The sequence below is a fragment of the Labrus mixtus genome, chromosome 8 (assembly GCF_963584025.1).
Source record: "Labrus mixtus chromosome 8, fLabMix1.1, whole genome shotgun sequence".
NCBI classification, from domain to species: domain Eukaryota; kingdom Metazoa; phylum Chordata; class Actinopteri; order Labriformes; family Labridae; genus Labrus; species Labrus mixtus.
This window is the reverse complement of record NC_083619.1, coordinates 16,012,745-16,038,301: the sequence shown is the minus strand read 5'-3', so window position 1 is coordinate 16,038,301 and position 25,557 is coordinate 16,012,745. Positions and strand designations below refer to the sequence as shown.

Below are 25,557 nucleotides of genomic sequence, written 5' to 3'. Positions count from 1 at the left end.
ACTTTTGTAAATCTCCGTGGAAGGAGACGTGAAGTCAGGAAATGGACTAACATCTTGCCCGTTCCTTAAACATGAACATATATATTCAAAGCAGAATCCTCTCTCGTGTATACTGCTTCTGACCTGCTCATTGGTAACGATACAGCTCATTGCAGCCTCCCCCTCCCTCCCTCCCGTGTGGTTTTACGCTTTTGATCCCAGAGGGACCTCGCGTTTTACATTCCTGGCATTCCGACCTCAGTCCCTCCTCGGTTACTTATTATCGCCGCCTGCTCTCTCCACAATCATTTCACAGCAAGAGAGCGAAGCAGCCCGTCCGGGGGGAGGAAGATGAGACACGATTGACTCGTAAAAACTTACGGAAACTGTGGAATTACTTTGATTTTTTTTATTTTTTATTTAACTTCGAGGACGAGAAACAACGTTTGGAAACGATGCGAGCGTGAGCTGGTAAGAAGAGCGTACTTTTTCCTCTCTTTTCCACGACAGAAGAACGAGTACAAACACAGATAAAGCAACTTTATATTGACGTGTATAATACAGGATAGAGTCTTGCGGGAATTCAAAAGTTATTTTAGAGTATTAGAATCCCAAAACTGTGCTCTCTCTCTTTATTTTACAATTCGGTTTTGTGCGCTTTTGCTCCCCCGTGAGATTGGAATTTTTGGCGCATGCTGTTTCAGCCTGCTGTGGAAAATGTGTCCACATCTCTGTGTTGTCGCTGTTGGTGACGTTAACTCAAGGCTATAATACTTCCATATTATGGCCAACTTCAAATACATCGTGATTGCATAGGTTTAATGATTGACAGTGTGTTAGCATGCCTTTAAAGTCTGTGTTGCAAGTGTACCTACATGCCGTGGCAATACACAGTCTTTCTTCTACATGTGACTATCAATGACATGTTAAACTTACCATCTGTCTTGTGCTGTTCAGTGATTGTTGTTTTACTCTGTTCTAGATTCACAGCCGATTTGTCTTAAGTATTAGCCACCAGGAAGGAATTCAACTCATCTTTATAGAATAAACAAACACACAAACGCAGCATGTCGTCCACCGAAGAGCCGTCTGGAACGGTCCTGCATCGGCTCATCCAGGAGCAGCTCCGCTACGGAAACCCCACAGACACCCGCACCTTACTTGCCATCCAGCAGCAGGCCCTGCGTGGAGGCAGTGGAAGCAACAGTGGACCCAGCAGCGGCGGCGACATGGGCAGGAGCCCGAGATCCTCTTTGGAGAGTCTGACCCAAGAGGAGCCACCTTTCCCTCAGCTCTCTGCGAGACAGGAGCCGCAGGGCCAGGAGCACCAGGGTGACTACCACCACTCGGAGAGCGGCTACCAGCTCTATCAGGTGCACGGGGAAGAGCTGCCAACGTACGAGCAGGCCAAGGCACACTCTCAATATCTAGCTTCTCACTGGGGAACCACAGACTCCATCAGGCAGCTCCATGAGGGGACCCTCCTGCACGAGGGGATCTTCCACGAAGAGGCGGATCTGATGGAGCTAAAGTGCAGCCATGCGCGGTCAATGAGTGAACATCGCATGCAGATCTCTCTGGAGAGGAGTGATGCGGCTGCTAAGGCAGAGGCCCTCAAAAGCACCTCTCACAGCTACCCTGAGCTCCCTTACTACACACAACAGGGCCCCCAGATATCAGGGCCAAGTTTGGACAAGCGCAGCCCACCTCCAGAATACTCGACCCCCATCCAGGGCCAAGGATTTATCCATCAGCAGGTCCAGGAGCCAATGCAAGCACAACAGCACAGGTACAAAGACCACTCTGAAGGATAACATTGTGTGTAAAAGTACTTTAACATGACATCATGGCCTGTGGTGTAGTTATTGTACGAGAGCCAGCCGTGTAATCATTGTTGTCATTGTGTTTCACATGCGTAAACACATACTTATCGATGTTAGTCACACCGTACTGATTTTCTTCTTGACATACTCAGAGCAAAACAAGTCCAGCCCTGTAGCTGGTTGTAATGCTTGGCATACTGGAACAGGATAGCAGCACATGCTTGTGTTGCCTCAGATGCTTTTACAATAGTATGTTCTTCATATAGGCTTTTACCTTCTTCTCAGCCACTGGAGTCGGCTTGTCGTCTTGCTGGTAGAAAATAGCCTTAAATTCCAGATGCCTTGCTCAAAAATCAAAAAAATCAAATCTTACACCTTTAACTTTCCAGAACAATCACTAGACACAAAATTGAGCCAAAAATTTGAATTAGTTTTTACTTCTTTCACAGGTTTGTGCAGCCCTGTCAGGCAGCTGAACTCCCCTGTTACAGCACATTCACCACCCTGCCCCCTGCTGGCCTGGAGGAGCCCAACCAGGTGGAGCTGCTGCTGATGGAGAATGAGAGGCTTCGGCATGAGCTGGAATTGCACAGGGAGAAAACCGGACGTATTCAGAAGGTAAGCGAATGAGATTTCTGAGAGAAAGATTTTTTTTATTTTTTATTTTTTCAATAGAGCTGACATTTCTCACACATGTTTCACTGCACCCGCTAAACTCTAAAGTTACTGACGGCTCCATAAAACGTTAAAAAGTGAATTCAGAGGGAAAGCATCTCAGCCGCCTGTCTGAAACACAACCCCAGTGGACAGTTGTCTCTCCTTCGTCCAAACTCTGGACACACTCCCTCATCTGAGCGGCACAGACGAGATCAGCAGCTGCTACCTTTCATACCACAGAGGTCACAGCCTGCTACTGTGTTTACACACTTCTTTCATTGTGGAGCTGACCTGGTGGAGGCCATAGAGTTTGTGTTCATAGCTTCCACGGAGGCTATAGATTTTCAGCGTAATCTAGGGCTTGTCAGACAACAGTCGATTGGGTTGACTCACGCACACAGCTGACGAGGGAGGGGGAGGAGGTCTATAGCAGGTGGTGTGTAAAAAGTAAAAGGCCACTGTTGTTTAGACCAAACAGCATTTTTTTCTTAACTTGTTTGTCTTTTTGCCAAACAAACCAACCTAAACTAAGAGATATTCTTGTTCAGCATTGTGGAAACAGCTTCACAGACATTTGACACCTCAGCCAATCTTTATAAAAATCCACCCACTCTCCGCTGGAGTTATGTCACATGGCCCTTGTCTAAGGCTTTAAGAATGATAATTGCCGGGGTTGGAAAGTTTTCTCCGTCAGGCCGCAGCCCTGAGTAAACATGCCTGTGTGACTGCTATAATGGTGGGTTTCTCTTTGCCGTTTCCACAACTCCAGGCACAGGCATGCATGCCTTCCCTCTGTTGGCAGCCCCTCCAGACCTGTGTGTGTGTGTGTGTGTGTGTGTGTGTGTGTGTGTGTCCGTGTGTCCTTGTGTGCATATGCTGCAGTGTGTTGTGTAAATGCGAGTCTTGTGCGCTCACACACCTGGAACCAGAGCTATCAGCCCTCAGGAATGTAGATATAAATCAGTCTCTCACAGGGAGTGGTGCGGGCGCGAATTCCTTTTATACCACATACACACTGAGTGTACTCACTACACAAAGTCACATATGTACCCATATGTTTATCGTACATAGTGTACTGTAACAACATGAATCTATCCCAACCTATAAAGTAGGTTAACCAAAAATATCCCTTTTCTTCCCTTCTTCTTCTTCTTCTTCTCCAATCCTCTCCCATTTCCTCCACCTTTTTCTTTTCAGTTGGAGCAGGAGATCCAGCGTATTTCAGAGGCCTATGAGACACTGATGCAGGGCAGCAGTAAGAGGGAAAACCTGGAGCAGACGCTAAGGAAGAGGCTGGTAGCTGAGATCAGGAGGCTGCAAGATTTTAACAGAGACCTTAGAGGTATTGACTACTGCCATATATTTGATACATTTGAATAATATTCTTCCATGACATGCAATCTAGAATTTAAACAATTTGCAATAACATCATTTTTGATTTTTCTTTCCCCATCACAGAAAACTTGGAAAATGCCAGAACGCACGTGGCAAAAGAAGTAGAAGTAGCTGACCATAACCAGCACATCATGGCCAAGCTCCTTGAACAAAGTAAGTTCATCGTTTTTTTTTTTTGTTGCTTGACTTGTAAAGAGAGGCACGTAACAAAAGCATTTAAAGCTAATTTGTAATACCAGCCCAACAAAACAAACAAACTCAGCAGTAACACTGACAGAAAAATCCATGACACAAAAGATCATGGAATAGAACAGAAAGCATGAAATCAAGACTGAATACAAGACTGAGCCCCCTTAAACGGTTTCAACTTGAGTTTGAAATGATCCCAATCAGGATCCAATTTGACTTCTGCAAGTGAGTTGTACAACATTGCTTCCTGAAGTGGATAAGGCTTTTTGATCAAGAGAGGATTTGTGATCAGCACACTAGGTTGGATTGGAACATAAGCATGGCCACTTTTTTTTTGTAGCTATGGCATCCTTCATGCTGGAATTTCTCTTGCATAACATAAGGTAATTTGGCAACAGGGCTTAATAATAGGGAATTCAATTCCCTCTAAAGGAAATGAGGAGGCTCTAAATCACAGAGTGGCAGTGCAAGTGGTGGGGCTGAGGCTCACCCACCTGTTGTTAGTGTGATTTATATTGTCTGTTTAAGGAACTGGACCCAAGCAGAGTGCTGCTGTTTGTATGGCCTTGATGAGGAATTCTCTGTGCTATGTGGGTCAAAGGGATAGGGGCGGCTTTCTCTCCCTTCCTCCTCCTCCTTCCTCCTCTCAGCATTCCAGAAGTGCTTTGCTAAATGAAGAACACTGGCCACCATGTAGCAAATCTGGTGCTTGTTACTGGGGTTATACCCACAGTGGGAAATTTGTAGAACATCTCTTGTATTTTCTTTTTAGTCAAAGACCCTTATGCAGAATTGTAATGATTTAAAAAAAAAAAAATCATCAAGCATGTAATAAACCCAGCCTATCTTTTCCTTTTTCCTCCACTTAGACGAGGAGCAGAACTTTGAGAGGGAGCGGGTCGAGCGGGAGGTGCAGCGGTTGCGCTCAATGGCAGATGACCAGAGTGCGAGGGCAAAAAGGCTTGAGGAGGCCCTGGAGGCGGCTCGTGGACGGGGTCGCCAGCTCGAGGAGGAGTTGAGGAGGAAGAGGGCCTATGTGGAGAAAGTGGAGCGGCTTCAGAGCGCGCTGGCCCAGCTGCAGTCCACCTGCGAGAAGAGGGAGAGCCTTGAGATGAAGCTAAGGACGCGATTGGAGCAGGAGCTGAGGAGTCTGAGAGCACAGCAGGTAAATTCCCCCCCCAAAAAACAAGCGAAAACAAAATACTTTTCACATTTCTGCACTGTGATATTACAATAAATCCTTTCTCCTTCCACTTCAGAGGCAGTCCCAACCACCAGGAGTGACAATGGGCTCCCTCCAAGAGCGTCTGCGTGAGCGGGAGGAGCGAATCCTGGCCCTGGAAGCTGACATGGTCCGCTGGGAGCAGAAGTATTTAGAAGAGAGCACCATGAGGCAGTTTGCAATGGAGGTGGCTGCTACTGCTGCCGCTCAGAGGTAACGATTCCTTTTTGCCTGAAATATGCTGACAAATCCTATGTGCACATGTTTTCTTTTGTTCATTTGAACTAGAGTTAAGTAAAGTCTTTTGCTTTTGCAGAGACACCACCATCATTAACCACTCGCCCTGCCACTCCTCTAACAACAGCTTCAACGAGGAGCTGCCGGTCGCCGACTACAGAAATCAAGAGATGGAGAACAGGTGTGTACTTATTATTGCACTCCCGTTTGTAACGGCTTACTCTTATGACATTTTTCGTTAACATTTCTGCTTTTCATGTTTCTGTTTCGGATAAGGATCCGCGCACTCTACGCTCAGATCTTGGAAAAGGATGCCGTGATCAAGATCCTCAACCAGCGGCTGCACCAGGACCAAGGGAGGAAGGACGAGCAGAGTCACCGCACAAACCTCCTAAATCTGGCGGGGGCTCCTCTCCGAACTGCCTCCTCCACTCCCTCCATCAGTATCACATCAAGTAGCGCTAAGAGCAGAGGTGAGAAACTTAATGATGCCTTCTTTAATAATTTAGTTGGGTGGTAATAATGTTTAGCAGCTGAGTGTACCTCTTCACTCACATGCCCAAAAGAGAAATCACATTTTGTGGTCTAGTCTAATACACTTTTCTCTAGATCTAGTGGGATATTCTAAAAAGTATGCAAATATTTTTGTAATTAGAGTGAATTTTGCCCTCTACTGACATATACTTACACTATTTCTCGATTTTTTTTTTTTTTTTTTAGGAAAGAGTCTTTCAGATGATCAAACTTTACCAATCCGTCAGTTCTCTGCTCAGTCTGAACCTGGAACGTCAGAGCGGCAGGTGGAGGGAACCAAAGCCAGGGAGGCTGCCAGCACCACTAAGCTCAACAGTGGTGAGTGATAAATCAAACTTTCATGATAAACAATTTGCACGCATGCAGCACAGAGCAGGGAAGTGCAATCTTCAGTCTGCCTGAAAGCAGTTTTGGACCTCGGCTTCATGGATGTTCACATTGATTAACCATGCCGCCTCTAACGCAGCCAATCAGATAGCGTGTGTGCAGGTCATGGTTCATAATGTGGGCCTGGAGGAATGTGCAGGGTTAGGATAATAATGTAGATCTGTTGACTGAGCAAATTCACTGTTTTTGACCGCAGAAACTCTTTGTTAACCTTTGGTCATGCTAGCTGAGCTAAACCATTTAGCCTTAAAGCATTTAGAAAGTTATTTATTTTCTGTCCTCTTTTTTTTTTTTTTTCCCCCAGACACAGAAGCGCCTAAGAAGTTGTTATTAAACCCCTTCAGAGGCCTGGATGAGCTGGAGTCAGAGGCAGTGGAGATCTTCATTTAAAAGAACCAAGAGGTGGATTTTCACAAAAGAGACACACAAAATAAAGCGAATCTGTGAAGAGTGCAAGTCTTTGAGTAGAGAATGGAGTAAATATTGGATGCAAGAATGTTGTGGAAAGAGGCCAATGCACGAAAAAAAAAAAAAGGACTGTTTTCACACTAAAGAGAGAGCGAGCTGTGCTCCGACTCACTCTTACTCTCAATGAACTGGACAGCTGCGGGCGGTTTGTGCAGCCAGGAGAGGAAAGATGAATCTTCTGAGGTACTCTGACAGTATTGTGGATTGTAATAGGGCAACATATTCTCAGAGAGTGTATGCCGGAATATTTATATAAATATACTTATATATATATATATACATATATATATATATAATTGCTGCTTTCCCCTCCTCTTTTGATCCCCTGTATCTAATTTCCCTATCCAGTAAATTAAAGCTACATATTTATCTTATCTGGTGACCACATTCCCCAAATATAATGTTAAGTCCAAGCTCTTCTAGAAAAAGATTCAATTCAAGGTTGTCAATGTGACCTGTATTCCCTCGTCTACAAAAAAAATCTATGGTGTCTATCTTAGTCACTTCTTTCCCTTCACATGGATCTGTTCACAAAGTGTTTAAGAAGTCTGCCCTCTTTTCAATAAACCAAACTGAGAAGACACACATGAAACACTGCTGATTTAAACGCTCTTGCTTGTCCATCTTTCTTTAGCTCGAGCAGCTGGTTCTGCGGAAGCTTCAGAAGTGTGGCAACAGTGAGATGCAGAATATATATAAAAGAAAAAAAATTGTTTTTTTTTTGTCTTTGTTGCCAACTGTTCCTATTTAGGGATGTGTTGCATCATGATGTAGATTTCATCATCTGTTGCTTTTATCTGATGACTTCTCAGAGTATGTTTGCATGTGTGAATACAGTATGTGAGTGTGTTTCCTGATGTGCTGATTCTGCTGGTTTGGTCACCACTGAGGGAAAAAAAAAACTGTTTAAAAAAAGAAACTACAGCGTGTTGTTTACTGTGAGCTTTGAACTAACAAAACAGGTTAATTATTATTATTATTATTATTATATATTTTATACAGATGTTTGTATTGTTATTGTAGTTATATAAGAGCTTTGAGCAGGATGCCAAAGAGTTTATGTTTGTTTGTTGTAAGTTATGTACCGACAATCACGGTCATGTCAAGCTGTACACAACCAACTTGTTGACTTCAAAAACAGACATTTCTGTGAACTTCAACCCATATGAAGGTTTCTACAGTTGAATCTTGAATTCATGCAACATTTCATAAAGCAATAAAATATTCTAAGATACAGTACATTAAGTGGCTCTGGCTGGTTTCTATTTGATTAGAGATCAACTTTAAATACATTATTCCTCTAATTCTGAAATCTCCCCCCCCCCTCCTGTTTCCCTACCTCTTCTCTCACATTGTCACCCTATCTCTCCATTCCTGTGCTCTCGTTGCAGCGCTCTTCATTAATGAATACCAGAGCTGCATTCTTTCGGGTTCAACTTTCTCGGGTGGCCTGCTCTCTTGTTCTCCTCTTGCCATCGAGAGCGTGCTTGACATAGATCACATTCTCAAAGGGACGTGTAACCCTAGAAGTGACAAAGACAGGTTTCTCCCAGATTAGCCACTAATGCCGTTTGAAATTCTTCTGTGCCGCTGTGCACCTTTGCTAATGCGCGCTGCATTCCTACGTGTTTTTATTGCTTCCAATTTGACTCACACCCAGAAGTGGACACTATTCCCGGGCTGTGCCATTGGATATGCTGATGAGCGAATGGAGAGTGTTATTGGATCTGTATCAGGATAGATTCTTTTCTCACTGGTAACCCACACACTCACACACAACACACACAAATACACACAGATATCCACTTGTACCAGTTTGGGGCTGTTGAGCTGCACTGACAGTGAACCGTCACAATAAAGTAGGACAGAAACAATGAATGACACAGTGACATCAGAGTCAACTCAGGGTTCACCATTTACCTTGCCTTGTGTACATTTGTGTGAGGGGGGGGATGCACTTGCTCCCCACTCAGAAGTGGCAGTGGACAGGGTCTCTTCAGACCAAGCGGCAACCTCCGGTCTTGAAAAATGAAGTGTGGAAGTGCAAAAATCCAGCGAGTGTCCGCTTGAGGCTGGCTCCAGGAACCCAGGAAGTCACATACATACCAGAGCCAACTGTGATTAATTACAACCTATTGATCCTCCGTAAAGGGTTACCAACCACTAGAACCAGTCAGCCTTGTCATTATTTAAAGATCAATATCCTAATTTCCCCCACTGTCCCTCAAGTTTCACACAACTAACATTGTTCCGCCTACCTTTTGCAGAAGGGAAAAAGAATCCAAACAGCTTGAGGGGGTCTGTTTTGGCTCCTGTGACTCCACTGTGGATTGAGGTAATCAAGCAAGCGAGTACTTCCATTTTCTTAGAGTTGCTGCAGTGAAGATCTTAACTTTGGTTGGAGTCGTATTGTGCACATCAACGAAAACCTGGCAGCATTGATGCTGAATAATAGAAGAAAAAGAATCATAAGGACATCACAGAGAAGTAACCATATATTCAAACAACAATGAAACAAAGTGATTGTACACCACCATTTCTCACTTATTTCAACACACACACTACTTTCAGACGGGTACCTGACATCAGCCAATACTCAAGTCAAGATATCTAAAGCCTTGAATGATGTTGACAAATCTATTGAGACTGTAGATGTTGTTTCATGTGACAGTGGGGTGTGTTTCCTGAAGACTCTGAAGACCAATGATCTGAATGAATGAACTTCAGTGTGTTTGTTGGGTTTAGTTATCCATTAACCGTCACCCCTCATCAAAGTATTTATAGTACCCGTACCTTTTCTGTGACAGCTGTAGAGCTTTTCATACTTTTAACTGAGCAGCACTGGAATGTATCAGGCTGCGGTGTGTTTTCACAATGGAACGGGGGATTTTTTTTTTTCATCACCTCTGCAAGCCTGGACTTGGACAAAAAGGATATAAACAGGAGAGATAGTGCGGATGCTTTCGACAGACGGGCTTGTATGGGAAAACACAGTGCAGGAACTGGTGGAATGCGATGCCATCAATCTTATTTATGAACTGAGCGCTCTTATCTGGCGCACTGACTGACAACATTGTGAAGACGCGCCAACATTCCTCCGTGGATGTGAAGGGCAGCTGACATGTTTCGACTGCAGCTCTTTCCTTCCCAGAATTGATATGATGAAGGAGGATAGAACGTAAATAGAAGTCAGAGGCCAAATTCCTTGGTGAAAATTACATTTTCTTCACTCTTTGAAACGGTTTTCCCTCCTCACTCTCTCTCTCTCTCTCTCTCTCTCTTTCTCTCTCTCTCTCTCTCTCTCTCTCTCTGGCTCAGTCACATGGGAACTTTGTATTGACCAGAAGCACCATGAAAGGAATGGGTTTGTTGTTGTGTAAACCTTTGAAACGATCTTCTACGCTGTGTGTTTGTGTTCACTGTCGACTCTATTGCCCCATTCTACTGTTTACAGTTTAAAAGCACATTACCACTAAGCATGAGCCTTTGAAGTTTCAGCACATTCAGCAAACAACGCTGACAGTGAAAGATTAAATCAAAGAGGAACGAGGAGGTTTTTGAAATGCAGATAAGCTCAAATTGTTATATGAGTAATTGTTTATCATTCTGAAGTAGGCAAAACACCAATTTCAGGAAATAACTATGCAACATTTTTCGGACATAAATTCTTCTTCGCAGACACTCAAAACACAAAAATTATAACTGTTGTAAACACATCAGAAGATTGCACACACACACACACACACACACACACACACACACACACACACACACACACACACACACACACATACACAGGGACACAGATGAATGTCATTGTGGTGAGACATTGATTGACTAGCCTCCACGGGGCAGATAGCACTGATTTAAAATCCACAAAGCCCCGTATCATTGTGTATATTGTCATTTAAACCTGAGCATGTTTTGGACATGGGTAATACATGATATACCCAGTGGGACACAGACTGCTAACTTCTTGTAAACACCTGTTGCTCAAGCCTGCTGGAAAGGCTGACGTTCAGACTGTTGGGGGGGGGGCATATGTGTAAGACCACAGGGATGACCCTGCATGCATGTACCAAAGCCAAATAGCTTGTAATGTAGATTTTCATATGGCCAGGTTTTCCTGCAAATATTTTCTTGAGCCTGCTACTATCAACTGGCCAGCTTATAAAAGAGAACTCTGAAGCTACACAGCGCCGCCTACTGGACTATCTGTGCCTGCACATTAGTAAACTTCTGCACTTTGCCATTATTTATCAGTAGCCTATAATTCATCTCTATCTCTTTAAAGGCTTCAATTGGACTTACCTATGCCTTGTATTGTCTTCTTCTACATTTTCACCAACAAATATGGAAGCCCATTTCCGCCAGTTAAAAACATAAAAATGAAAATAATAAAGTCATAATAATGAGATAAAAAGTCATAATAATTAGGTAAAAAGTCATAATAATGAGATAAAAAGTCATAATAATTATATAAAAAGTCATAATAATGAGATAAAAAGAAATTATGAGACTTTATTATTTTCATTTTTATTTTTTTTTACTGGCGGAAATGGGCTTCCATAAACAAACCATCAGCTAGGGGTAAAACAAAACCAAGGCAACTGTTAATGTTGACTCAAGTCACTGTACCTTGCTTTAAAAAAAAACAACAACTTTCAAATCCCAGTTTGTCATATTTAAGTAAACATTACCGTTATTACTTCACAGGAGTCTTTAATAACAATGTTGAAAAGCAGTGTCATGGGCTAAAAAACTAAAAGTCGGTGTACGCTTAACATTAAAACAAGCATACCTGTCCACAAAACCCCGCGCATCAGGCATACCCCCCCCCCCTCTCCGCCTCCGATTGGCTGACCCGGTTTCATTAAACTCAACGCTAACCAATCTCTCCTCTTATGTCTGACGAAGCCAACGATTTGTGTCCAATCAGAGGCTGAGTAGGGCGGGCCATGACTTCACTAGCGTAGGACAAAAATGTATGTAGTTTGTTACCTCTTTATTACTGTGTGCAGGAGCCAGTGGGAAATACAGATGTTGCTGCTACTCTGATGGTCCAACATCATGTTCTGAAAAATCAAAGCCGGCTTTAAAGGGTAACATTATTTTACATGTCACAAAATATGAAGTAAATAATGCTCAATAAAGTGTTTACTTAAGAATTTTAATTGCATCAACAGCTCAAGAAAGCACAGCCCTCTGTTATCATAATGTTCTGTTATATACCAGATTTTAAGCCTTACAAACGTTGATAGTCTGTGATCTGTTTTCATTGAATCTCTCCAGGGTTGAAAAGCAACTAAAAGATAATAAGTACTGCATTAGTACTTATTATCATGCACCAATAATACTAGATTTATTCACCAGTTAAAAAGCATTTGATTTAAGTATCATTGGATTACACTAGCAGTTCTCTTTCACCAGCAGAGTGTGCTATATGGGCTACAACAAGCATTAACACTCTCCAGAGTGTAGAACACTATCACATACAAGAGGCAGTGCTGTTGTACTCAATATCAGCGGCTGTGACTAGGTCGGCTAGGTCATAGCTCTTCTGATATTCAGTACAACAGCGCTCCCTCTCCTGTGATATTGCTTTATTATAAATGAGGTGAAGGATTGTCTCTATAAAATCTTTATTCATAATTGTAACTTTTTTTGCAGATGCCAAAAGGAAGTCCAGTCCGTATAAGAGAATCACCTGCAATCGATTGCTCAGATTCTTTTATGTCTATACATGACAATTTGCAACCAGATAATGTGAATATTAATTTGATCAGAGAAAAGTAAGTGTCTGTAAATATCTTGCTCAAACTTGTTTTGCTTACGTTGGGTGCTTTTTATGGAAGAGACTTTTCGTTGGTATTTCATTAACACCGTTTTTTGTTTTTGTTGTTACAGATGAAAGGAAAGTACATTGTGAATGAAAAACGCCTCCTGCAGTTGTTTAACCCAAAGTGCCCTTCATGCGACAGCAATCTCAGGATGGAGAAGTTCACCTACGGGCTGCTATACTGGTCCTGAACAGACAGTGCCCTCAGTGTAAGTACAGAAACCAGTGGAAGAGTCAGGTCAGTGCAGAGGTCCCAAACGATGAAGATCTACAGGTAACAGGAGTCACCGTCACTCTGGACACCCCACAGGTAGGACGTGTTAGAGCTTATCCAGACATACTTTTATTGCATTATGAATTATGCACCCTGGAAAATGCCTATTAAAAAACAGACCCACTATATTGTTAGTGTCTATGTCCTGTAGAGCCGAAAAGTTCACTTTTGCTATGCTCATGTTTTTATTTTCTCACAATATTTGATAGATCCTTTATGCATTCAGTTTGATTTTGTAGGTTTTAAAATCTGTTCCGCTATAATCATACTTCATAACCCATACAGACCCGGAGACTGTTAAATAATTACCCAAACACATTCTTGCCATTGTGTCACAGGAAGCACCGGCAGAGGGCAGCACTGAAGTAGTCCCGCAGATTGTAACTGTTATTGATGAAGAGAGTGACTGCATGGACAAATCAGAGGAATCCAGCGCTGAGGATGACAACCCAAAAGACAGGGTTTTACTCGGGAACAAGCTTCTAAACAATCCTAAAGAAGAAAGCGACGACGAAGATGCAGGTGATGCACCATTTGGCTCGACGCACAACAACAGTCAACTCTGCACAGATTGTGGAAGGTTTTTCAATAAGTTTAAGTCTCACACATGTGTACACAAAACTAAACCTTATTCTTGCAATATTTGTGGAAAGCGTTGCATGAGTGAGATCACTCTTAAGTCGTCACAGCAGAATCCATGATGCCAACTATCAACATCGCTGAAAATTCTGCTATGTTGTATTGAAAACAAGAGCCTACAAAGTATCTCACGAGCAGACCCATTTGATTGAAGGAAAGCCGTATAAATGTCCCGACTGTCCAGAGACGTTTGCATAAAATAAGGAACGCAGAATCCACATTCAGGATCACAGAGGCCCTCCACAGTTAAAATGTGACTTCTGTGGGATCGAGTTCTGCTGGCCCCTCGCTCTCCGGAGACACTTAGCTGTGCACACGGGAGAGAAGCCGCACAAGTGTTCCATTTGTGAACGTGGCTTCAACCAGCAAAGCCACCTGAAGTCTCACATGCGCCTCCACACAGGCGAGAGGCCTTTTAAGTGTCAGCATTGTGACAAATGCTTTAATCACAACATTAGCTTAAAGAATCATGTCCAGCGCTACCACACATCGAGCTCAGGGCCTGAATGTTACAAAAAAATATATATACAAAGGGAAAGTGAAGCTGCGGATGCTGAAGACGATGGGAGTAAAAAATACTCAAAATCTGAGGTAGACAATGAAGGAGAGGAGGCACAGAAGGAGATAACAGAAATACCTAAAGGTAAAAAGATGAGCACAGGTAGACCCAAAGGAACTCAGGTAAACAAAGGGGCAGACCAAAGAAGAATCAAAAGGTCTAAAAGACAACAAATACATTGGTATGAGCAATTGTGTTAGAAAAGTTGTGTTAATTGTCTGCAGAGAACTGAATCATTAACTCTTAGGTATAATCATTTAAGTTTGGGATGTGAGAAACATGACATCAGTGTATGCCAGCGTCCCTCAGAACTTTGTTCTTTTAATGTAAATGCACCAAGTTTCTCTGGTTTTCAATCAGTGCTAAGGGAAATAAAAATGAGGGAGTTGTAGAATCTGTGCTTGACAGTGTAGTGGAGGAACAGGATATGGTGCAGACGGTTTATGTAGATCTAGTTACAAAATAAGAAGCAAAGGCCTTTGTTGAAGGAACCCCAAAGAGTTAAAACATACATTAAAACTTGGAAACAACAGGAGCAAAAGTTAAGAGAAAAACATTTAATGGAAACGAAAATGAAAATGAGAACGAGCAGAGACACAAGAGAGCTAAAAAAAAAAAAAAATACATAGCAAGAACAAAGAACAGAAAGCAACAAATCTCTGATAGTCATTCAGATTTTGACCCATATGGAAAGAAAAAGAGGCACAACACCAGACAGATCAGTGTTAAGGAGTCAGTTAAGCCCATCGACTGACCATGGAAGAGTCTGAATTTGAAAACGACAGAGATTAAGAATGAATCTGGGTTAAAAATGTGAACAGAAAAAGCTCCATAAAATTCTCTCTCTCACACACACACACACACACACACACACGTGATTTCATTAAAAGTTACACAACAAAAGGTGTTAACAAAGGCCAGAGTCCAGGTCAAGTTAAAGTACCATTAAGTTTTTAAGATAATCGTTTTAAAACGGTGTTTAGTTTATTTTTTCTGAATAAAAAAAAGAGTTCCTCGTTCTCATGTAGTGATATTAAGTATTGCAAACAGTTTTGCTTTGAATCATCATTTACAATTTTAGATATTAGTGTGATAGTTCACACACAACACATTTGAAGTGAAAGTATTTTGTGTTAAATGTTCATACAGTTTTATTTACAATCTAGAAGCAGGAGATGCATTCAGGTGTTTTACTCAGTGGGGAACATATTGTACATGCAAATCATATGTATGCATAGTATGCAAAAGTACAGAAGAATTGTTATCAATTTGAGTTACAGATTCGATTATGATGATAAAAAATGTGTAACAAGCTGATTAAGATGAAGCTGAACTACCATTGTCACCTAATCTACTGGAGAACTCCTCAAGTAACCAATCAATAAAGTGCTGTTCAAAGTGTTGCCTAATCTTTATATGCTAAGAATCCAGTTTTAAAGAGGTTCGTCTATGGCAGGGGTGGGCAACTGGCGGCCCGGGGGCCACATGCGGCCCCCATCAACCTTAAACGTGGCCCTCAGGTTAATTTTTTACACATCAATTAATTGGAAACATGAAGAAAACATGATAAAATCTGCCATGAAATCATGAAAACCAGAAATATGTCCATAATAATATTTGATCACTGGTATATGTTGAGTTAAATTTGAGACATAATCGACTGTAATCGTTTAATTTGGCCCTCTGGCAAGTGAGAATTAAATTAATGTGGCCCTTGCTGTTACCAAAGTTGCCCGTCTATGGGAACAAAAATAGCCTTCTCAGGGATATCATGAGACAAAAAAAAAATCAATGTTTAATCAAGTATTTTATAGAAGTAATTTCGTGTTTTTGACCTGACAGCAGGGATACGCTCGATACCAAATCATGCGTACCTCGCCGTTAAGCTCCGCCCATTCGGCCTGCCTGTCACCTTCGTAGCAGAAACAGCTATGTTAGCTTGTTACTGTTGATGATTCTGTTAAATAGGCGTCGAGGCTTGGCGTCGTGCATAAAACCCGTACAGTCACTTTAAATGCTGGACACCTGAGAACCAGGATGTGCTCGGTTGTTGGATGTTACTCGGGGCGTCTAGGCGTGCAGCGGTTCAAGTTACCAGAGGACCCAGAGAGGAGACTGGAGTGGGTTCGGTTTCTAGCCACTGTCAATAAACAGCGTTTCAAAGAGTCGTCCTGGACTGACATTTCCGTTTGCATCGAGCATTTTAAAGATGACTGTTTTGAAAACAAATTAGGTGTGACTGACAAGGTTCAGTTAACGCTAAAGCCCAGTGCAGTGCCGTCACTGTTTGACAAGTCCGAGTCCGAGGAGCCTGAGCCGTCTGTGGAGAGCCCAACATGTGGGGTGAGTCTGTTGTAGCAAGAAATGATAAGACTCTTAACTGTATACAATATGTTAAACCTTAAGCGAAACACAACGCATCACCTAATGAAGCAACCCCTGATGCTGAGGTGGGTACGAGCCGAATAACCTGACGTATTCAGCAACATGACAGATAAGCACATACTGTAAATAATAGGAGGTAAGCCAGGCACATTAAGGTGTCTGCAGGGTATGCACTCCACACTGTCGAGACACAGGAAACATGTCTTTATTTATTCCAACTGAGTAGACCCGTGGGTTAAATCTCGCTGGGTCAAGCAGGGGCAGGTTTTTGTTTTGGAGTTAAGTTCCGGTGTTATGCCGAGAAATGCATGCACCTCGCAGGACAATGCAAAATATGGCAGAAAACACTTTTTTTAATTGTGAAAACCAAACAAAACCAAAAATTGGGTTTCTTAGGAGGTACTACCAGCGTTTATTTTCATTTATACCTTTTGGGTTTTCAAAATAGAAGTCCTGGGCACCCAATATTGGGTGATATCTTCTTTTTTTTTTATCACCAAAAACTGCAGGTAAACTCCTACACACACAGCTTTTGGTTAAAAATATGACTTAAGAGCTGCCATTTTTTCCCAAGGCGTTCAGTACTTTTTGATATGATCAATCAATACAATAACAAGTTGTGTTGTTTTAAACACTTTGTATCAAAAAGGAGCCAAGTGTTGAAAACTTTGACTGCCTTAATGCCTGCTGTTGCACCAAGCAGTGCTAGAGTGTTAGTTTTGTTTAGTGACGAGATTCTAAAGATTCTAAATGTTGTATTTGTTTGTTACTTTGTTTCAGGAGTCTTTGGAAACAATTGAAGGTGCTTGTCAGCGGGACGATGATAAATCGTGTGATAGTTCAAGTTCCAGTTCTGAAGGATCTGGAGTTAATCCAATTGGTAAGATAAAGTTATTATATGCTCTTAAATGTGAAGTAAATACTTTTCTCTTAACTCCTTTTTTTTTTTTTTATCACTTTAACTTAATTTGCAGCTTTCCAAGGAAGCCAATTCCCAAGAAAGGCCTCATCTTCTCCTGATAAGCCCTCAATACCTGGCCAAGTGCAACCACGAAATGTAAATATTAATCTGATGAGAGAAAAGTAAGTTTTCTTTACATCTGTGCTTAACATTTGGGTTAGCTACAGTTACTCTGCAACTTAAGGTGTTTTTTTTTTTTGAAATGTAAAAAAATGTGATCTATTTTTTTTTTTTTTAGAGCCGCACGTCTACAGATGAAAGGGAAGTTCGTTGTGAATGAAAAACACCTCCTCCAGTTGTTAAACCCAAAGTGCCCTTCGTGTGGCTGCAAACTTAAGACAGAGAAGGTCACCAATGGGCTGCTCATCATCTTTAACCAACAGTGCCTTCAGTGTGGACACCGAAACCAGTGGACAAGCCAGGTCGATGCCAAAATCCCGACAGATGAAGAGCAACACCTGACAGGATGTGTAGAAGTCACTCCAGAGAGCCCACAGGTAGGACGTGTGTAACAACATATCCAGACTGGCTGCTTGAAGCTTAGGAATTATGCATCCATCCCCTCAATCCTTCACAAATAAGATTATAGGATCAACATTTTGTTTACTTTAACACAAGATGGTTTGCTACAGAACAATTGCCATTTCAAAAGTCGTGATTTACTGAATTGAATCAAATTGAAACATTTGTTCAAAGGGTGGGGTCATGGAAACTGTGGCTCCATTCTCTGCTAGCTTCACTGACCAAAGATTACCTCCAAAGAAGGTACAGAGGTGCCCAGTCACTTTTCCTAAATATTACAAAAAAGTATATATAAAGGACTGCATAGTTCAGAATTGGAATGAAGGAATGATTGCTCACCAGTCCTGTGATCTTAAATATCAAAAACTGCTTTTCATTTTCAATCATTTAAGAGAAAAAAAAAAGTGTTAAATATGCCATACCTCTGTTAGTTGCTGTTTTTTTCTGCTGAGCAAAAATGGCATTCATTCTTCTTAGTTTGGGTCTTCAAAAAGTCTTAAGAAGAATTTAGTTTGATTTTTTTAAAAGTGTTCAGCAACCCTGTGTTAGATATGATGGAGAAGTGTCTTTTTATTGCTTCTCCTGCATGTCTGTTACCTCTGTGTTGCCATGGGGATCAGTAAATGTGATGTATGTCATTTGAGTTAAAAAAAAATGTTTTCCAGCTTCTCATTGAGCCTGGTGTTTATTTCTCAGATGTGCAGGAACAACCAGCTACTGAGAGGAAGCTTGCAATTAATTTGGATGGGTTTTAATTGTAATCTTAAAGTTGTCTACTGGAAAATGTTACACTTACATTTACTGATTCTTGTTGTTATATCACAGGTAGAGCCAACAGATGACGCCCAGGCGGGTATGACAGACGTACCTGAGATCGTTGCTTCTATTGATGAAGAAAGCGATCAAATGGAGGAAACGGATGAATCTGATCAGGATGACGTAGATTCAGATGAGGACTGGAAGCCTGATAAGGATTCCTTGCTGGCTAAAGTACCTCTTCAGAAAACTAGAGGGGAAGATGAAACCGAGGACGAAGACGAAGACGAAGAGGAGGAGGAGGAGGGAGAAGACGATCATCCTCCCATTGCACACAAGGACAGCCAGCTCTGCACTGACTGTGGGAAGTTTTTCAATAAATGTAGGCCTCACACATGTGAGCACAAAACTAAACCTTATTCTTGCAACATTTGTGGAAAAAGGTTTGCCTTTGATCACGCCCTAAGTCGTCACAGCAGAATCCACGATGCAAACTACGAGTACCGGTGCAAATACTGCCATGTTACGTTCAAAACAAAGGTGGACAAAATCACTCACGAGCAGACCCACATGGTTGAAGGAAAGCCGTATAAATGTCCCGACTGTCCAGAGACGTTTGCCAAAAATAAGGAACGCAGAATCCACATTCAGGATCACAGAGGCCCTCCACAGTTAAAATGTGACTTCTGTGGGATCGAGTTCTGCTGGCCCCTCGCTCTCCGGAGACACTTAGCTGTGCACACGGGAGAGAAGCCGCACAAGTGTTCAATTTGTGAACGTGGCTTCAACCAGCAAAGCCACCTGAAGTCTCACATGCGCCTCCACACAGGCGAGAGGCCTTTTAAGTGTCAGCATTGTGACAAATGCTTTAATCACAATGTCAGCTTGAAGAGTCACGTCCAGCGCTACCACACATTCAACTTAGGAGGGGAACCGGATAACAATAATGAAACTTCAAGGACTGCTTTTGACTTTCAGGGGGATCAAAACAATAGAGTTGCAGCTACAGTGCCTGGCAATGTGGAGGTAAAACAGGAACCAGAAGAGAGTGTGGGAATGGAGCAACTATCTCGACCCAAGTATAAAAAAAGAAGCACAGGTAGACCTTTAGGAAGGCCGAAAAGCGATGAACCAAACACTAAGACTCCAAAACGGTTGCAGAGTTTAAGGAAGACGCAATGCACTGAAGAAAGTGATGACGAGCAGAGTGACTGTGACATGTCCTCTGACCCAGCAGAGGATGAAGAGAAAAGGAACGATAAGATAAAACAGAACATAGCTAGATCAAGGGGGAGAGTAAAAAGGTCTAACAGTAAAAAGAAGTACAGCTGCCAGAACACCGGTAAGAGCTTAAAGCGCCGGGGACGACCAAGGAAAAATCGTGAGCTCTGTTCTTGAAAGTACAACAGAGGTGAATAATTAACTTTATTTAAATAACTGTGATAAGAAGAGAGCCTTGTGAAGTGGACATTCACACAAACTCGACTGACAAAAACATGTACCCATGTAGGCAAGGGATCGCTTCAAATTGAATTGACTTTAACTGTTTAAGTTGCTTGAATAACTACAAATGACTTCTCTGTTACTGGATGCTTTGGCAATGGGATGGCCTTGGTTATAAGTCAATTAAATAGGACTGATTTAAGTGCTAGTGTTAATTTCTGTTGCTGCATGTCCTTGCTTTATAATACACATACCGGAAGAGGGGTTAATGTACTTCTGCTGTAGGCTACATCAAAAGGTCAAGATCGTCATTGTCACGTGCATAACAATTACTGATACTCAGAATAATCATTGGCAATAAAAAACTTTTTAGCCTTAGTCTTACTGCAACCATGCTCAAAAAATGTATGCCGTTAATGAATAAGGACAATATGACAGCTACGGCTATCACAGGACAATTTTATGTATTTTTATTTTTATGAAAAGACATTAAAAAAAAATAATGACTCACATTTGGGAAAATGTACATTCTTAATTGTTAACAGTCTAATGTCACTGATACATCTGAAAAATATATATATTATATATTTCATATTTGCATATTCGTTTTATGTGTCATTTAAATGTGTGTTTGTGTTAGCGTAAGTCAATAGGTTCTTCCTACAGATCCGCACTACTCATGTTGCAAATTCACACTAAGTCTGCGCCTGTCACAGGGATATTTTGGCCTTATCCTTTTCTACGGGAGGAGGCTGAGGCACACTGTCCATTTACAGTTTATCTGTTAAACCAAGACAGTGATGGTTTACCAAAAGCCAATTGGGACAAAACACTGGGTCCCATTTAGTCCGTGGGCCAGAGTCCAAAATTCCACTTGTCTGTACCACTTAAGGTGGCAAAACTTAGTGATGATTTTTGAAAATGTCCATGTCTGTAATTGTTCACCACCACATTCAAGCCCAGGAGTTCTTCTCTTAATGTCCTTTGGCTTTTGAGGAAGATAATGATATAGTATATGCTGCATTTCATGTTAACAAGCTTGTGGTGATTTTTAATCTACGGACATCACTTCTACAGCACTAATTTTGAGTCTGGAATTTCAACCAATAAGGGGCGTTGACGAGTCCACAAGGAGGAAGTGACGTCTTTCTACACGCTTCCGTAACTAACAGTCGCTAGCAGAACGGCTATCCCTTAGCTGGTCCTTGTTGTTAGCTTTGGAAACCAGTCATCAAGGAGCTTCAACAAACACTTCTTCTTAAAACTAAACGCCGAGGAGCCACTCTTACAGCAAAGGGGAACAAAACGAAAGTCAACATGTGCTCGGTTGTTGGATGTTATTCGGGACATATCGGTGTGCAAAGGTTCAAGTTACCAGAAGATCCAGACAGGAGGTTTGAGTGGGTTCAGTTCCTCTTCGAAGTAAATGAACAAAGATTTAAAGAGTCAGACTGGACTGATATAACCATCTGCCGGGCGCACTTTACTAAAGACTGTTTTGTCAAACCGACTTCTAAGAATGGCACGGCTCAGCTCAAGTACAGTGCAGTCCCATCTCTGTTTATCAAGGCGAACACAGACGAGGCTCCGGAGGACCCACAGGCACAGGTGAGATCTGATCTGTCACATCTGTCACTAAACACATAATATCTCAGAAGACCACACGCTATTATTTTCTGTTTTAAGGACTTATATGTCATGGCTTATTAACTAACTAGTTTCTCAGGTGATGAATCCTTAAACAGGCCAAAGCCTCATTTCTAGTGTCCAAAGTCCACATTGCCTTTGTACTTTATGTTTTTCAAATAACGTAATGTATATATATAGAATTAATTTTGACAGTCAACATCCCTTTAATCCCATCCCCTACCTAGTCTTACAATATAAACTCGCCTGTATATGAACTACACATTTTTCACTATTATTGACAGGTGTTTAAAAGCACACTGATTTATCCCCTCAGCACTGTTAGGTCACAGTTAGGTGAGCACTCAACAGCAGTGTGTCCCCTAGGTTTACAGCGTTGGAGGGGGGAGGGGGGAGGAGGGGGGCGACACAAACACTTGAAGGAATCTTGGTGTTCATGCGTTACTTTTAATGACAGCTGTCCTTTTCTATCAGAAAGGTGTCCTTAAATGACTTCTTCCCCTGATTTCCAACTCTATCCACTATCCTATCCCTACAATAAAGGCACAAAAAAATTACTTGACCTTCAAGGGGGGCGGGCCACCCCCCTAATATGATGGTAGGGGAAACGCTGAACAGGTACGACCTAAATAATCAAACACACTGCAGAAAATGCTTTCTTACAACGAAAAGAGCTCCAGAAAGGTCGTGTTGTGTGTTTTTTTTTAAATTTCCCTCTGATCCATGGAGAAAGGCTATACAGCTGTAATACCATACACACCTTGTAGCATACTATTGTGAGTGAGTATCAGAGCAGCTGGACTGATAACTTCTGTAGAGAAAGATAGCCCTCTGTAACACAGAGCTGCTACAAAGACTGCTTGTATAGGCAAAATGACTTTAATGGATCTGAGATAAGACTGTGCAAATCAATCAAAACACATCTAACTGTTTTGTCTTTTCTTTTAAACATATTTTACTCTCTTATAGCTTTAATGCACAACAAGGCCTAAAACACGGTTACATCAAAATGATATGTCATGAAAGAATTTGGTGTTAATTTTCTCTTCTGTATAGACAGGAAAAACGTTCGCCCTGCTATGTTTTCATTCCTGTCATTGTATTGTTCGCAGGAAACGGCGTCAGACGAAGACGTTTTCTCTGAAACTGATACTTTAAATGGTAAAGAAGGCCATACCTCGGAAGAAGAAGAGGAAGACGACCAAGACCGGGCGAGTTCAGATGAGGATTGGAATCCGACGGATGATTTTTTGCCTGTAAAGGCGTCTGAAGAAGAGAGCGAAGAGGAAGAAGAAGAAGAAGAAGAAGAAGAAGATGATGAAGAAGAATATGATTACCGATGGGGCCTCAGAATTAATGAGCTCTGCACAGAGTGTGGTAGTTTTTATAGTCAAAAGCCTCACACATGTGAGCACAAAATTAAACCCTTCTCCTGTAACATTTGCGGGAAAAGATGTGTCAACGAGATTTCTCTGAAAAGTCATAGCAGGATCCACGATGAAACCTACGAACATCCGTGTAAATACTGCAATGTTACTTTCAAAACGAGGATGGACAAACTGAACCACGAGCAGTTTCACCAAGTTAACAATGATCCCTACAAATGTCCCGACTGTCCAAAGACATTTACCACCCGTAAAGAACGAAACGAGCACCTGTCAAATCACAGAACCCCGGATGTAATCCAATGTGGAATTTGCGGGATTGAATTTAGTCAAATACATCATCTTCAGAGACACTCTGTTGTGCACACAGGACTGAAACCGTACAAGTGCTCAGTTTGTGAACGCGGCTTCAACCAGGCAAGCAACCTGAAGTCTCACATGCGTCTTCACACAGGAGAGAGGCCTTTTAAGTGCCAGCATTGTGACAAATGCTTCAATCACAACGTGAGTTTGAAGAGTCATGTCCAGCGTTACCACACATCGAGCTCGGGGCCTGATCGTAACAAAAGGAAGAAAGTCAAAAGGGAAAGTGAGGCTGCTGATGCTGAAGACAATGGAAATCAAATAGACTCGGAATCTGAGGTAGACAATGTAGAAGGAGGGCACGATACAGGAGAGGAGGTGCAGAAGGTACAGATAAAAAAAGCACCAAAAAGTAAAAAGAGGACCACGGGTAGACCCAGAGGACGGCCAAAAGCTGGAGGTTTAAACAATAAGCCGACAAAAACAAATTTGCAGAAGTCAAATAAAACGGTTTCGAGCACTGAGAAAATTGAGGATGAGAAGTCAGACAGTGATGTATCCTTTGACTTAGAAGAAGAAGAAGAAGAAGAAGAAGAAGGCGGACCAATGAGGAAGAGTAAAGGGGGATCAAGAGGAGGACCAAAGGAGGACATTGACTCTGATTTTGACCCAGAAGAAGTGACGAAGAAAAGGAGGTACAGCAATGAGAGCAGTGGGAAGAACTCGGGTAAACATGAGGCAGAGCAAAGAAAAATCAAGAGGTCTAAAAGATAACAAATGTATAGGTGATTAAAATCAGAGGTCTGTAGAGAACTGAATCATGAACTCAACTAGGTATAACAATTGAACAGTTTGAGATGTGAGAAACATGACATCCATGTATTCCAGCGTCCCTATGAACTATACTGTACTTTTATGTAAATACTTCAAACAGTTTTCAAACAGTTTTTAACCTGTTGTCTGCTTTGTAGATCACAGAACTAAAACTTGGTAAAAGTGGATTAACAGTGCTCAAGAGCTACATTTCAAACTTTGTTTTAGGGGTATTACTGTTTTTGGGGAAACATGTTCTCTAATCTTGTTGTTTATGAAATGGCAGTTTCTTAATAATAAAACCCTTGACATTCTATGATTGGGTCAACGCACTTTTGCAGTGTCTTTTTTTCATTCACCTCTAAATCATCTAACTTCAGCCATACTCGTCTGTGGGGAAATCAATCAGGATTCAGATAATTAACTTATATAATTGTTATATATATTTAGGTTTATTAATAAATACATCAAGTCTGTTTGAGCTATAATATGTTCTTTTACATCATTCATTTCATTTTAATCTAAAAAAAGGAGTTCCCTGGGTTCACCTTATATACAAATTTAAGAGAATTTATGAGGCCAGATTTCTACTGATAATAAATTCCCGATGATAAGGCCAGTACAGGTTTTGTGTTATTGTGTTCATCTACTACAAAGAGATATAATTACATTTCAGGTCATAATTTTACATTGATTTTCTACTTTTCTGGCAGAAATGACAAATATCAGCTTGCTGAAGCCCGAAACTAGTTTAGGACAATGTTCGTTATGTAAGTAAGTTATGTTCTGTTACGCTTCAATGTCAACCTGCTGTCAAAGGTTTCAGGGCAGCATCTTAAAGGCTTACCATGACTTCAACTTTCACAGCAGATTTTCAGACTGAAACAAACTCTCTCTTTCAACACACTTCCTTCCTCCCTCAGGTCCCCCCTCTCCTCTTGTCTCAACATTTCTCCCATCCTGTTACACTAGTCCAAATCCAGAGAGGGTTTGACTTCACTCTCTTTTTAGGAAGTCTTTGCTCCACGATATATCTATATAGGGTGTATCTGATGTTTGTTCAAATAATATTCAAAATGTTGCATGTGCAACATATTGCCTCTAATGCGCCAAATGACAAACATAATCCAGAGTATGACA

At 41.6% G+C, this 25,557-nt stretch overlaps 3 protein-coding genes and 1 long non-coding RNA gene across 6 annotated transcripts; all 4 read left to right on the top strand.

Moving 5' to 3' along the window:
• Positions 1–254: 254 nt before the first annotated feature.
• LOC132979132 (angiomotin-like 2a) lies at positions 255–8,130 on the top strand. 2 transcript variants are annotated; one of them, XM_061044661.1, is made up of 11 exons: positions 255–450; positions 962–1,768; positions 2,252–2,420; positions 3,657–3,801; positions 3,918–4,007; positions 4,913–5,208; positions 5,303–5,478; positions 5,630–5,683; positions 5,779–5,975; positions 6,223–6,354; positions 6,728–8,130. In XM_061044661.1, the coding sequence occupies exons 2-11, from the start codon at positions 1,047–1,049 to the stop codon at positions 6,811–6,813; spliced, it is 2,067 nt and encodes a 688-aa protein (XP_060900644.1). In that variant the 5' UTR covers positions 255–450; positions 962–1,046; the 3' UTR covers positions 6,814–8,130. The 2 variants fall into 2 exon arrangements, with proteins under 2 accessions (XP_060900644.1, XP_060900643.1); XM_061044660.1 differs by having other exon boundaries at positions 257–450; positions 5,582–5,683.
• Positions 8,131–12,969: 4,839 nt separating this feature from the next.
• LOC132978463 (uncharacterized) lies at positions 12,970–13,622 on the top strand. Its single transcript, XR_009673926.1, has 3 exons — positions 12,970–13,040; positions 13,343–13,390; positions 13,461–13,622. It is a non-coding gene; the product is annotated as an uncharacterized LOC132978463 (long non-coding RNA).
• A 2,501-nt stretch (positions 13,623–16,123) lies between these two features.
• LOC132979136 (zinc finger protein 85-like) lies at positions 16,124–20,524 on the top strand. Of its 2 annotated transcripts, none has more exons than XM_061044669.1 (5): positions 16,124–16,545; positions 17,368–17,467; positions 17,562–17,670; positions 17,787–18,045; positions 18,896–20,524. In XM_061044669.1, exons 1-5 carry the CDS (start codon positions 16,240–16,242, stop codon positions 20,222–20,224), a joined length of 2,103 nt encoding a protein of 700 aa, XP_060900652.1. In that variant the 5' UTR covers positions 16,124–16,239; the 3' UTR covers positions 20,225–20,524. The 2 variants fall into 2 exon arrangements, with proteins under 2 accessions (XP_060900652.1, XP_060900653.1); XM_061044670.1 differs by having other exon boundaries at positions 16,406–16,545; positions 17,562–17,644.
• A 904-nt stretch (positions 20,525–21,428) lies between these two features.
• LOC132979131 (zinc finger protein 85-like) lies at positions 21,429–24,722 on the top strand. The gene is made up of 2 exons (XM_061044659.1): positions 21,429–21,877; positions 23,029–24,722. Exons 1-2 carry the CDS (start codon positions 21,587–21,589, stop codon positions 24,376–24,378), a joined length of 1,641 nt encoding a protein of 546 aa, XP_060900642.1. The 5' UTR covers positions 21,429–21,586; the 3' UTR covers positions 24,379–24,722.
• The last annotated feature ends 835 nt before the right edge of the window (positions 24,723–25,557 follow it).